We start from the raw sequence: 15,293 nt of genomic DNA on the forward strand, positions 1-15,293 counted from the left end.
TTGTACTGTACTTTTCATGCCCATACTCCTTTCCTTTGGGGTTTTTTTTGCCAGTCACTTGTAAGCATGCTTAAAGAAGGCATGAATGTGTGAGCAGGTAGCTGGGTTGGTGCGTAAACTTGCACTGCTTTGAAAGTTTATCCTGTTTTTCTATTCCTTTCCCTGATCTCCTTCCATTTCAGAGGTGAAATTGTTTTGACTTCCACCTCCTCAAAAGAGTAAGAACAGAAAACTCAGGACAAAACAAAAGGGCTGGCAGAAAAGTATTCCAGCATAAATTGTTCTGCCACCGCAAGGAGACTGGCAAGTGATGCTGTCCTAACTGACTGATTGCAGGACAAGTTAAAGAAAGCAAGTGGTCACTTCTCCTAGCATTGTTTCCCTTCTCAGCAAGTATTTCCTGCTGATGGGAAAACAACTACAGGTAGTTCTTGTTTAGCAACCAAAATCGGGACTGGCAACTCAGTCACTGTGAAGTGATCACTAAGTGAAACTGCTGCTGTGCTTATGATCTTATTTCAGCTTTCCTTTGCTTTATAGACCCGTGAAGGTTGTAAATGCAAGAACTGGTCACAAAGTTACTTTTTCATCACCGTTGTAATTGCAAATAGTCACTAAACAAGGCAGTCGCTAAACAAGGACTACCTGTACCAATCACCCTTCTTAATTAGACAAGAGTAGGCAACTGCTTTGAATGGTGTATTTAGCCACATATCAGATTGCCTGGCTAATAGATCATAGGCATACTGCTCTGTAGCTGAGACCTGTCAGGCTGTTTCTGAACACAGGTCTAGCACTTTTCTGGAAGAGTGCTAAACCTGTGTCCAAAACTAGACCAACTGAGAGGCAAGGGGCAGGGGTGAAGTGGAAGGAAGCAAAATGGTAGCGGCATTGGATTGTCTGGACTCAGGCAAAGGGACATTTTGCCGTGAAACCCCAACTTCATGGGAATAAGGGAGACCTGGAAAGTTGCAGTACTCTCTGTGGCTCTGTACGAGTTTAGTTTGTGGTCCCACTGTATTTTCCTTCATCCATGAATTCTCTAATTTACTGTCCCCAGTTTTTAAGAAAAGTGGTATATTTCTGATATCCTTTATAGCTTAAAGTTTGCTGTGTACATTTCCTCAGTGTCTGTGTCCTTTATACAGTTGTGGGAAAACCATTGGTTTTGCATGAAACAATATGCAGCTGTTTGTGCAGCTGTCTGGATGAGCAAGTCATTCTAGTTTGGGTGGATGTAAATCTTAAGTACTAGAAAAAAATTGAACTTAGTAGTCTGAAAGTTAAATGGCAATGTGTTTTCCTTTGTCATTTGTCAGAATAAGCCAAGTGTCCAATGGCATGCTGCACCAGCTTATCTCTACAGTTTGTCAGAACATCTAACATCACTGCATCACACGTGAATAAATATAAGCAGCTCTTCCAGGATAATCTTTTTGCATAGGCACTCCAGATATAAGGGCCAAATAGAAGCTGTTTTTATAGACATGAAGATAATATCTCTTTCCTCAGAACCAAATTGGGATGTTTCATTTTACTTTGTAATAAGAATGATACTGTACATAATTTTTTTTTCTTCTTCCTCCTTTTTTGTCTTAGTAATAGATTTCTTTCTCTGAGAACAACTGTTAGTTGGTGGTAAGTTGCAAATTTTTAAAAAGCAAAATAGAAAAGTAGTCTATTACCAACAAGTCTAGCTGATTTGCCAAATTAATGTTTTAGATCACCATGCAGCAGTAGACATAATTAAATGTCAGAGAGAGTGGGAGAGAGGGCTAAATGCATGAATAAAATATCTTTTATTTTATCATTACATTTTGATAATAAAATTTACTTGTCATCTTAATGTAATAATGTAGCTAACAAGATAATTTATTTCTAAATTTAATTGAGATGTACAGAATGAAGAAGCAAAGTCCTTTGAGATGTTGTATTCAGCCTGTTGGAGAGAACTTATCTATGGAAACTGAAAAAAAAAAAGTAAAGACAGGCCCATTGAACAAAAAGATAGTGTTGAACTGTAATGATATGGAGAGAAAACAAAAAGGGAAAAAAAGGAGGGCGCAGGACAAGTTTAGCAGATTAAGGTAGGTGGAATGATTGTCTGATTTTTCTTAATTGCACTATTTAGATTATTTCCCAAAGGGCATAAAGGTGGCCCCATTTCCTCTTTGAGTCACAGATTTGTGGATTCTTACATTCTGCATAATCCCCAATTGAGGAATCTTTGTGGGAGCCCAAATACTAATGTCAGTAGTCATGTTGCTTCATAAACTGTCTTTCTGCATACCAGTTAACCATGGAGTAGCTTTCCTTTGACAGCCCCAGCAAATAATTTGGTGGGGTGCTTCAGAACAGAAAAAACTAAGATATTGAAAGAATTGGAAGGAAAAAGAGTATGTAACAACATGCTCAACAAGAAATAAGATTTGTCTGGAATGACAGATGTGTACTTACATTTATATTTCATTGTACTGCTTGGATTTTCAAAGCAGATGCAAACCTGGGCTTCCTATACATTTCTGCTACTGTAGTCCTCACATGAAGAATATTTTTGTTTGAAAGCATTTCAAGCCTTAACCAAAAAAAAAAAAAAATGTCACTAATAAACTATTCCTTTCATTAAAATCTGAGCTAGATATCTGAGCATGGATGTGAGAATCACTCCCCAAACTGGTAAAGACAGTAAATAGCTAACTGCAAGTTTCCCTGTTATCAGTGAAGAGACCTGTCGCCTCGTTGCATCTTGACAGAGAGAGGGACCCCCCCCCTCCATTCTAATGTACACAAATATGTATTAGTTCTAACTGAAAAATAGTTCAGTTGCTGCAATTCTTGTCACCCCATCTCTTTCATTTGAATAAATCTTGCTAAAGAGAATTCTGTGATAATTTGCTTGGAATTGAATCAAGTTCAGATTTAGGTAGCTGCCAGAAAAATGTGACAATAAGAGATAAAGATAATGTCTGAGGGAGAATTGCATTGCTTCTACAGGTGAGATCTGCAGTGCAATCCTATGTGAGGGCTGCATTCCACCAGCAGCACCATTTCAATCAATCCTCAATTTATTTTCTTTCTCCCTAGCAAGATAGGCTCACCTTTGTCTAGAACATCTGGAGAAGCAGCCGTGCTTTTCTGGTTCTAATCTACACTGAACATAGTATACAAAAGCTCTGAATACTTCTTAGCCCAAAGAACGGTTTTGTGGTGCCTTAAAAACAATTGCCTGTACATCTAATATAAGCAGGAATAGTGGAGATTTAGATATTGCATCCCACCTTGGGAAGGCTATATACTTGAAAAGCAGGTAAGAAATATACAAACATAAAATATCTGTAAATAAAATTACTTGCCTTGAACTAAACTGCAGTTACTTGAAAAAGAAGAATGTAGCCTAAGGAGCCCTTGGCAGAAGGTGGATATTTTAAATGATGCTCTTTGCTTTTTCATCTTGATTTGATAGGACTTGGTGTGTTGTGAAGATTTGGACTGAAGGTTGCCTTTGCCATCGTTGCAGCATGTCATAGCATCTAGCTCTGCAGCATGTTGTGTAGCACACATAATTACACCACAACTGTATTTCTGTGACATAAATTAAGGCTGAGAGTGCAGGGCTGTACATCAATTATTTTTAGTGCTCCGCTGTCTCCTATGTACAATTGGTATACTATGGTGTATTATTTAGAGTGTGCACAACAGAGTACCTGTAAATTCTGCATTGTTTGTTCCTTGCAGCTGCCAGATGGTGTGGAACTCTATACACAATCTCACAGTTACTGAATTTTAAGCAAGCAAATATAATGTTATGCCATCTTTTCTCTTTTTCCTTGTTCTCCCCATTGCTCTTCTGGTTTAATTCACACAATCATGAATAATTTCAACTGTCTCTTTGCCCCTATGTTGTATTTTACATCCTTGCTGGTTATACTCTGTGCAAAGTAATTACCCTGTTGCACTCGTAGTGGTAGTGATCAGAGGTCAGGTTCAGATATTTCAATATTATTTAGAATTCTCTAGTCCAGAAGTGGAGAAGTGATGACTTTTCAGATGTTGCTGGTCTACACCTTTCAGCAATTCAAACTAGCAGACCAAAGGTAAAAGACATTGGGAGATGTAGTTGAGCAATATCTTGTGGATCACAAGGTTCCCACTGCTTGTTTATAGTCCAGCTAAGATGTGATGTGAGGCCTTTCTGACCTCTTTATTAGTGTTCTTGATCACTAATTTCAGAGCTAAAATGACCAGGAGGCTCAAACTTCTTCCTTATGAGAAAAGGGTTGGGATTCCTTAGCTTAAGAAATGAGTAACCAGAGAGAGATATAACTGAAGTATATAAAATCATGCATGGCATGGAGAAAGTGGGTGGTGTTGTGTCTTTTCTACTGATCAGGCAAAATATACTTGAGTCAGGAGAAGATTTTTCTACTTCTTGTTTTTACAGAAGCCTTTTCCAGAACAACTAACTCCAAGCAGTTTGCAGGAATTTAAACATATACAGGCAGCCCAAGGTAGTTAAGTAACACCACAAGTTCATAGGCACATTGAATCAACCAAGAACAACAGTGTTACAACAATGTACCAGTTGTGGGAGAGGGAAATGTCTTCACCTCCTTTTGCTAACACCCCAGAAGATCTGGCTGGCTATTCAGAGAAACAAAATATTGGACCAGGACAGGTCTTGGCTTCATCCAGTATGGTTAGTCTTATGTTCTTATGTGCTAACATAGTCATTATTTTTGTTCAAGTTGTATACAGTAATACTGTTTGATACTAGATACATGTGCCTGTTCATATTAGAAACCTGGTCGACTGACTGGAGAGTTAATTCAAATTCTATTTGAATTACACACGTCACAATATGAAGTGATCTTTTGGATCTCTCTCTCTCTCAGACCTCTGAGAAGCACAAATAGAATTGGTTCAAATCACCAGTTTTGTTATTTAAATTGGTCCTCCTTGAACCTAAACCAGATGATTACAGTAGATGACTTCTTTCTTTTCGTATTAAAGAACTAAATGAAAAGGTATAGAATAAAACAAAACCACATGGAAATTTTGATTGCATTTCTCCAAATCATACCCTTGACCATAGATCCTTAATTCTTGATGCTTGGTATATACTGTATACATCTCAGATTAGCTTCTGAGGTGTAGAGGACTCTCTGAAGCATATTTGGATATTCGCCTCCATTGATATTTGGATTACCCACAGAATGGTGAGGAGTCCCATTTGCAAGTAAAGGTCTTCCCCTATAATGCCAGACTGATGCAGGTAAGACTTGGTAAAGTGTATTGTTTCCTTAAAAAATGGTTTCCTGTTGCCTTCTGCTCAAGATCATCAACTTGCAGTAGCTGAAAAGGGGGTATTTTGACCACATAGCTATTCATCTGTAGTGTGATGTCACTGTATGTTTGCATATTTAAAACCAAAATGAACATGGATGTGGAAGGGATACATAAAAATCTATACAAAGTTCAAGTTTGGCTTGCTGGTTTTTTTTTTTTTTTTTTGCAGCAGACTGTACTGAGAAAGAAACAAGCTACCTTTACACTAAGCACTGTCTTGTCTTGTTTAGGATTGAATGCTACTGCAGTGCTGCAGCAAAAACTGCAAACAGATGTTTACTGAAATTAGGCTCCCTTCTTTATTAGCTACATGACTGGTAGTTCAGGGTACTGCATTGATGGTTGGATCGTACTGTTTCAGACTGTGGGTATAAATGTGAGCAATGAATACTTCCTAACATTTAAAAATAACCAAGCATTTAACCCACCCACAATAACAAGCCAGAAATAAAAAAGTAGGCATTTTTTATACAATATTTTGTACGTACAAAAGATCTGTAGCATACAGACTATGGAAAAAATTATTCTTTCTGCCAATAACTTTACAAAGACTATGGAATAGATTCCACCCCCCCCCCCACCCCCGAAGTCCGACAGTAATATTTAGTCTTGGATTCATCTTCCCAAAAGCTTTCCATTGTTGGCTTCTTTTAATATTCAGAAAATTGAAACTGCTCCTCCCTGATTTTCCTCCTCCTGGTTTCTTACCTATATGGTCTTAGATTCACTGATTTGCTCCACCAAGTGGAACAGTAATGAAGGAAAACAAAGTAAAATCCTCTGTTGCATCCAAATTCAATAAAAGTGAACTTTCATCATTATTATCCACAAGAGTAAGTGCCACAAGCTTTGTCAAATTCCCATGGTCAGTATACCTACCTTAGGAGGGAGCATGCAACTTTGAAAGGCATACTAAGAGAAAACCAAAGATGGCAGGAATGAACTGAGGGGGATTTTACTCCCATAATCTTCACATTCATTTCCATCCTTTCTTTCTCTGATAATCTTACTCCCCGCATTTGTACACCCAGTTCTCTGATGTGAATGTTCAATGCAGCACTATTCTAAACAAGTTGAAAGGTTGGTTATGGATATGTAGGGAGAGGGATTTGCAAGGATAGCCACCTGGTAAATATTTTCCCTTTATGAGTTTATTCTCTTCTTCTGTATATTCTTATTCAGCTAAATGTCTTTCTTCCCTCCCTCTCTCCCTCTCTCTCTGAGAAAAGTTGACCAAATGAAGCCAAACTGTGCCTGGGAATATAACAGGTGAGTAACATCAAATGCAGCATATTGATTTCTCCTGGGTGTTGATGGTGTGCATTGGAAAGAATGGAAACTTTCTGGCATGTTAGTAATTAAAGGAAGTCTGAGACTATTTACAGAGCAAGTGGTAGATTATTCTTTGGGAAGAAAATAATTTTGTGTCAGACCTGAAGATGACATGCAACCAAGCAATTGATTTAGTGGAATGAACATTTAAAAAATGAAAATCAAACAAAAGGGATTGCTCAGGATGTATAACAAAGCAGCAGGTGCCCATTTTGATGAATACAAGCATCGGTCTGCAGATATTTTTTTCGTAACCCCTCAGAAAAGGGTAGATCAATTTTTCCTCCTTGGTTACAAAAAAGGGTTTCCTCCAAGTGCTGGGAGGAGGCTGGACTTTCAGATGCTGATATACATCCTAATTTCCTTTTTGTTACAAAAATAAAAGTACACATCCCCAGTCCTGCACAATACAGAAATAAAGCCGTGCTGCAGGACATCAACGATGGAGTGATTTTATGTAATGGGCAAGAACGGCCTTTTTAAGGGCCCTGCTGCTTCCTTTTCAGAGTTGACCCCCTCCTCCCTTGCTTGGGTGTTAAAACTGCTGCAACAGCAGCCTCTTTCTCGACCTGTGAGCTAAACAGGGCCAGCGAGGCAGTGAGAAAGTCTATCTCCTTGAAGGCTTTTCTCAGTAGATGGCGATCTTCCCTCGCAGTCGGCAGGTTCGGCAATTACACAGCACGGGGCTTGGGGAGACAGATCTGCAGGAGATGCTGGCCCCCTGAGGGAAAACAGAAACAAGATTTTGACTTTGTGTAGCTTTTAAAAAGCCTCAGTGCTGTTCACTCACATTTCTGGGCCACTGCGTCCGGATTCTTAGAATGCTCTCTTCATCAACATTGATGCAGCCGACTTGCTGAACCTTTAATCGAAAAAAGTCCATGGAAATCATAAGCTTTACTCCCTCAGAAATTGAGTAAAGCAGCCAGACCTGAAATTGGTATGTGTGTTTGTGTGTCTGAGACAGAATGTGCATCGGGTTTGTTCCATTTTTCCCTTGCTTCCACCTCCCACGCACCTAACCCTGATAATTGCAGAATAGTTAGCTGTTTCGTAAGTCAGGAGTCTGGGAGCACCTTTTCTGACTAACAAATTTTACTCCAAGGCATAAGTAAAAGGCTTTCAGGCTTTTAATAAAAATCATGATTTGGAAAAGGTGCTACTGGATTCCTGATTTTTTGCTCCTGTAGATTAACACAGTTCTTGTCCTACGATGTCTGAGTTCTATAGGCTCTTTTCTTTGGAGAATTACAGTTCCCAGTCTCCTTGGGAACGGGGGAATGATCATTGAAGCAATTTTGTAGTACAGATGTAGCAGGGGCACTGACAAAGGGTCAACAGCATCAAAATGGCTGGTCTTGCCCAGGATGATCCATGGTTCACCCCTTTTTATATGCCATTCTGATGCACCTGACTCCCTCTATCCCCCCAGACTGGAAGTTGGACCGAAATCATTTGAGACATAGCCTTTTCTTTATAGTAGGCAACTTTTGCATTCTATATTATCTTTCGGTTGTGGATGTGGCACAATTAATAGGACAGCAGAATACTGTAAAGACACCTAAAGCAGTACTTCTTACAGAGTTAGAAAATACATTGCAAATATTCACTTTTAAACAATTATATGGGATGCCACTGCTTTTCCTGACACTTTCTGTACAACACAATTTTTTCCCCCCAATCGCTGTTCTTTCCACTTCTTCATGGGTTAGATTAGATCTACATTAGTGGATTAACACATTGCACTAAGTCATACTTTAACAATAATTTATTGATTGAAGCACAATTACCCGGGTTAGCATAATTCTCTAAGTCAGTGTTTCTCAACCTTGGTAGCTTTCAGATGAGTGGACTTCAACTCCCAGAATTCCCCAGCCAGCCTTGCTGGCTGGGGAATTCTGGGAGTTGAAGTCCACACATCTGAAACCTGCCAAGTTTGAGAAACACTGCTCTAAGTCATAAACTATGGTTTATAAGTCATAGATGAAGCCAGACCAAATAAGCCACATTCTGCTGTCGTTCACTCTGCAGCCACTTAAGACCTTGCCTATATAGCCTTCTGAATTCATCCAATCAGATTTGGCTGTGTGATGACATCACTGATAAAAATGTAAAAGAATATAGCAACACGTTAACAAGGATTATTGGAAAATTATTATGAAAGATTGTGGGGAATACAATTTAATTAGTTTAGATGTGATTTGGAAATACCAGTGCAATGATGATCATATTATTTATCTTATGATTCTGGAAACACAGTTATTAAATAGCATATATTAGTCTACTCTGAGTAGCACAAACCATTTCTGCCCTTGTTTGGCAAGCCTGTTTTTCACACACTTCCACCAAACACTGTAATTTCTTGACTCCATTAGATTAGGGTCAGTGTTACTGAGAGAGTTCTCTTGCTTTAAAATCTAGAATGACATGTTCCCTTTGTGTGAACAAAAACCAAGTGTTTGGGGCATAAGTATGTGCACTGACCAGTGTTGGGAGACAGAATTTCCCAGAGTTCCCATAAGAAAGTTGAAGACCATTGTGGGAAAGTAAACTTGTGACTCTGGCCTGATACTGATTGGATAAATGAGAGGCTTTCTTTAAAAAATGTGGCCATGGGAACTTCCAACCATTGATGACCTATGGTTTCTGGCTTAGGGTTGCAAGCATATGGTAACCAATAATTAGCAGCAAAGAGCTATATATCTCTTTGTTGCTATCTAGTGGTTGTCTAGATTTGGCACCTATGTAAGGATATCACAGTCCAACACTTTACCTGGGTGGGAGATGGCCAACTGGGTTGATATTTCTTTCTCCTGGGAGCTTTCCTGTGTATGAAAGTTTGATCACATGTATAATGCTTTGACTGAAACATACCTTCTAAATTTCTATTTTGTAAGAACTGGGATCACAAATCACACTGGAAATCAGATATGAGGAAAGATGAAAGAGTTTGAAAATGTAATTCCTATGCAGTACCTCTCCCATCAAGAACTAAAAAAGGTCCTTGTTCCTCCCCCTCCCTTTTTTTTGCTCACGGTGAGTTTCAGCCACTTATTTTGGCTGTCTCCAATGCATTCTACATAATATACCTGTGCAATGTTCATGTAACAGAGTTACTGATTAATAAAAATTCATAGAATACAGTTGTGTGAATTTACCTGCCATTATGTAAAAAAAAATAAAATGGATGTGACATTGTACTAGTGGTAGGCCAAAAAAGAACAAGAGTTCCCAAAAGCAAAGGTCTCTGGTTGATATCTCTCATACTGTTTAATATGTCATTGCTGGGATACTAGACAACACCCACTGCAAACTGTAAACGCTACTGTATTTAGAATACTAGTAGATGTCTTAGAAGCCATGACATCACAGTTGGGTTCATTTGAGACTGATCTCTCATTTCCTGGTAAGAGAAACATCTGCAAGGTAAGATATGCCAGGAGTTTGTCTTCTGGTTCTCTTACCTTCCAGGTGCATCTCCTTGGTGACCACGGGTTGAAACAACAAGTGAGAGAGTAATAATATCAGGGCAGAAGGGTACAGACATGAATTTGCTGGTCAAGAAGCTTGACTAGCAAAATGTGGCCAATGCAGCTTCAAGAACTGGCTATTGCAACCTTTCATAGATTACAAGATGTTATTTCAGTATTAAATAAGTGGGTTATAGAACTCAAGCAATCTAAGTGGTAGGGAGTGTCAGTGGTCTGAAAATGGTATTTTTCCAAAGAAAACATTGAAAAGCAACTTTTTTACCCCAATATAGTTTTGCAACTGATCCTGGAGGATGGAGAACATTCCCATTCTGCTGTAAAGTATAGATTGTGCCAATCCTATTCTGGAAAGCTTTGTTAACTTTCTGGCAATCTGAGATCACTAGCCTGAGACATTGGGGGGAGGCTGGGAAAGAAATGGAAAAGAGAGTAGACATAAATAATGAAGAGATAGAGGGAGAATCAGTTGACAGCCGATCTCTTAAATGGCAATTCATTTCATGTGACAAGAAACCTAGGAAGAAGTATTTGAAAGTATTCAAAAATGTGTTGCCTTAATGAAGTCACTATAAATAAGGCAATGGACAAGATTCTGTATTTACTGTAGATTAACATTAAAGTTACCTTACTAAAATCTGTAGTTCTTGCTTCCTTGATGTTGTCCAGCCATGTGAGGCTTGACAATAGGGTCCTACTCCTGTGGGTCATTTGTAAAGGGATAAAATAAAATTGCATATTGTGAGGGAGCATTCTTTGGGTATAATATGTCTGTTTGTTTAAAATCAATGTTTTTCAAACTTGGCAAATTTAAGATGTGTGGACTTCAACTCCCAGAATTCCCCAGCCAGCATATGCTGGCTGGGGAATTCTGGAAGTTGAAATTCACACATCTTTAAGTTGCCAAGTTTGAATAAAATTGGTTTCAAACTAAGCTGAGGGAAGCAAGCACAAGATCCTTCATTCTGGCCTTCTAATAGCTGATGTAGATACGCTGCCCTCTCCCATTATTGCACAGAGGCAAAATGTAGGTTTGGGACTTGGGGACAGGTGCCAAAGGCTTTTCAATAAAACAAAATCACATTGCCTCCTTTGGCCCAATCCTTTTACACATAGCACACCTCCTTTAGCATAGCAAGACATGCCCAATCATGATTAGAAGTCAGTTATGTTCCATTGCCCCATTGATTTCAAAAGGATGGGCTTGATGAATGAGGCAATTTATCCCTTTATAATGCTATTGTCAATCAATCAAATCTTATTATGGTCAAAGACCAACATGAATGCTATTGTCAACACTGACCCTTCTCATTAGCCTGGATTGAATCTGAAGGGTATCCATGCAAGGATTGTACTCCACATTAGTTATTTCCCCTCCATCATGGCCCTTTTTGATTTCTTCCTGCAGTGATCAACAAGTTCATGCATTTCTCAAGATGCTTTCATTTATAGATGTCATTTGTGCCCTTAGACCATACATGAACAAATACCTCAATATACTTGATTTCCTTCTGCAGCAAAGAGGCATTTCTTCAACACACAGCAGTCATAAATCTGGCCCCCCGGTGATCTCCCTTGTGTGCACGCACCCTGATTTATGTTGTGAGTCTTCCAAATTGTTTCTTCTATAAGGGAAGATAGGCAGATTCAAGAGACAGAATAATATGGCTGATGAGATTCTTTGAAGTGGAAGTGCTATTTGGGGGCTTGAAAAGACATCATTTCACTTGAGAAACTGTCGGTTTCCTTCTGCTTAGCAACTGTGGGCAAGATAACCCTCCCAGGGTTTATGCAGAGAAAAGTATAGAACTAACTTGCTTCAGGCTTCATAAGAGAGTTCATCAAAAGGTTCAGTGATGATTATAAACGAAATATGCAAAATGGAGAGAAAATGGGAAGCTTTGGTAATTTATAGAGCCATTTTCACCCCCTCTCAAACAGTTAAGGCATCTAGGGAAGAAAAAATCTCAATTATCAAGCTGAACACACAGTTTGAATAGGCAAACATCCCTACAACATGGCATTATCTCATCTACTTTTTCTGTTTATTCATTATAAATGCAATCCACTCTTTATTTGTACCTATTATTTCAAGTTATTCCCTGCCCATCTACAGGGAAGAGTCCTGAACGGGGAGTACAGGAATACTAAAATGGTGTTTTCTGAGGTATCATGTATAACGAATAGTGTTGATGATAGGTGAAGTTCCCTGGTTAAAAGTGGAAAATGGCTGTAGGTCATAAATAAGCCTGGGAGTCGCATTCTCTAGTCAAAACTTAATTTCAGTCACGAGCTCATGAGTTGGCTTCGCACAAGCTTCAGTTCTCCACCCCAGTTTCAATCTGCAATATGGGGACAGTAATTCTGAGTGACATTTTAGAGTTGTAACATGTAAGTAGGTAATTTATATGAAACATTCTGAACATGCTTTTCCCCGTTCCCATACCAAACAGTGATATGCAAAAGTTTTATGTAAAAAGGGCGCTTCAGGGGAAGAAGCCAGGATTCATATTTTGGATTGTTTCGAAGAAGCCAGATGTTGTATTTTGAGAGACAAAAAGAGGAGAGGAAGCACTATTCTGTAAATAAGTTGAAAGTAGCTCCCTTTATTACTCATGAATGCCCTTGTTGCATGACTCATCCTATATATTCTTTTGTGTCATCAGTGAACTTCCTCACATCATGGATCATTACTAATTCCAGGCCATTTAGGAATCAATTAAAAACCAACAGTCCCGGGACAGGTCCTCAGGGATCTCACAGCTGACCCCGACCCCTTATGAAAACTGACCATTCTTCCTGTGCTTCTTTCTCTTCTCTGCCAAGTTCAAATAGGAAAGATCCTGCTTAAAGCCTCTGCCATTGTAGAGAGAAGCTAGGATAATCATTGCTTCTCATTATGCAGAGTCTTCTAACTAATGAGTATTTTCTTTGCTCTAATCATGCTATAGTAGGCATATGCTGAAATAGAAGAGCGCTAACGGTATGCCACACCAATTGGGCTAGACATGGAAGATGTTTCATGGAAGAAGGTTTCAGTGGAAGATTCTGTATATGCATATTTTACAGCTCTGTAAAATGAAGAAGCATAATTGGAAAGCTTATTGATCTCCAATAATTTTGAATACTGTATACAGATTCATCAGTGGGAAGCAATTGCCAGGATGGTGATAAATGGGAGAGATCATGCCTGCAAGGAATATGCCATCCCCTTCAGTGTTCACAGATATTTGGTTAATGACCTAGAGCCTATGCCAGGTTTTGTAAAAAATGAAGGGTGCTACATACTTTCGGCTACTGATCAAATCATTCTATTCTGGCTATTCTTTCCTTGCCTAAACCTTGTTTGGGAATCTTTTTGCTCCAGTTCTGACCTTGTAACTTGACATCTGAAAGTTCAGTGCTTTTGTGAACTGGCTATTAATTATGTTGATGAATATTTTGGAGAGAGTGATTATAAGATGCAGTTAATGGTCCTATACTGTGCAAAAATGTTGCCTTAGTATTAAGCTCGATAGCGGGAAAGCAATTAACTGTGTGTGTGGGGAAATCAAGTTAAAAACGACTTAATTGCACAAATTAAAATTAGACAGGGTCAAACACAGAGATGAGCATACCACTCTGGTGAGAAGACACGTAATGCAGTGGGCAAACATGAGTCATGGAGTGAAAAGCTTCTAGTTTTAGTCTTCTTTCATCCAAGTTCTCACTTGGGGGCTGTACGTAAAATATTGTGTAATATGTGCCAAAATATTATGATAATATAATATAGTATAAATATTTCAAAGTGTACTGGGAGATCTTTAGTAAGTTTAGCACACAATCAGCAAACACACCCTTTGCAAGCAGCAAAAAGAAACACAACCATGAGTCCAAGGTCCCACTAGCTGAGGGGGCTACTCTTGAGGATAGGTGCATAGGTAATTCCATCAAATAAATAGAAATGGATATAATTCTAGACTAGACTGTAATGTCAAGCTCTGTGATCCTGTAGTTTTGTAGAAGTTAAATAGCTTTTAAAAGCAGGCCCAGTGTTTTTTTTTTAAGCTTTCAGACTCATTTCTAAAATGCTGCTTGCTTATCTGCTAAGAGCTCTGCAAGTTGTGATAACTAGCAATGCACAAGAATCTCCATTGCAGTTTTCCAAGGCTGCAATCAGTAAGTCAAGGGGATTTTGGCAGCCCATCTGAGTGCGAGATTGCAGCCCAGAGTCTGATCATGAGTGGCTTCGCTACTCTGGAAGCCCAACGAAGCTTTTATTTCCTTTAGGAAGACCCCCATGTCAGATATAAATTTCCTGGGAAAAAAATGGTAAAAGGGATCAGTATAATAGAATGTAAAGCTTTGATAAAAAAAAAAAAAAGAGGGAGGATGATTGATTTATAATCATCCATGTAGAAAGATTTTCATTTATCACATTTGCTGAGATTCTCTGGTATGCTCTTAATATAGCAACAACAACAACAACAACAACAACAGGTAATCTGCAGTAAAGTTTTGTGCATAATGCAAATATTATATGAAACTTTATGTAACAAGTTATAAGATGAATAGTATAATGGATGATATTCAGAGAAGCAGTGATTCTCATGCTGAATCTTTAAGGTTCTGCAGGCTTGACTAAATGCTTCTCCATGGTTTGTATATATGTTAATGCCCAGATCTAATGATGGCACTGGCATTTTTTCAGAGCTATGGGGCATTGGAATATTTGCATGCAGGGCAACAATATTTGTACAGAAATGATACCTGCATCCAAGCTTAGGCACGTGTTTTAAAATGCATGCATGTAGCTTCAGCACTGGAGTGCTTTAGCTGTGTGGGTGGGTGTGATTTCTACACATGTGTAGTGTTATTCTGGAATACTGCTACATCTCTACCTAGAACACACAGATAACTCACAGATTTGTCTGTGCAGTACCAACACCTTTGGGGGGGTGGGTAGCTGTATCCTGCGGCTCTGCAATCCCTGCAGAACAACTGCCACAGCTTTACTACAGGACTGTGGGCTGAAGAGCTGCTAGAGGAAGTTGATCTCTAGAACTTTGGGGGAGCATGGAGTAAGTGGGAAAACTGGCACCAGAAAGATCACTTCCCATTCTTCTCTCCCCCTGCTACCCCCTACCT

General features: G+C 39.0%; 1 protein-coding gene across 4 annotated transcripts in view; it reads left to right on the top strand.

Annotated features, from left to right (window-relative positions):
* TBC1D22A (TBC1 domain family member 22A) overlaps positions 1 to 15,293 on the top strand; it is a 233,223-nt gene that overhangs the window by 156,604 nt on the left and 61,326 nt on the right. Inside the window, exons 13-14 of one of the 4 annotated variants that reach the window (XM_088141645.1) lie at positions 6,576 to 6,615; positions 9,576 to 10,187. The exons of the other annotated variants lie outside the window; for them this stretch is intronic. Of the exons in view, the coding sequence (XP_087997771.1) occupies positions 6,576 to 6,587 (12 nt within the window). The 3' untranslated portion in view covers positions 6,588 to 6,615; positions 9,576 to 10,187. Of the gene's footprint in view, positions 1 to 6,575; positions 6,616 to 9,575; positions 10,188 to 15,293 lie in introns of those variants that run through there. 4 annotated transcript variants of the gene reach the window in all.

The sequence above is a fragment of the Python bivittatus genome, unplaced genomic scaffold (assembly GCF_059951505.1).
Source record: "Python bivittatus isolate LINGU-HERP-01145 unplaced genomic scaffold, Pbiv_v1 ctg000330_np1212, whole genome shotgun sequence".
NCBI lineage: Eukaryota > Metazoa > Chordata > Lepidosauria > Squamata > Pythonidae > Python > Python bivittatus.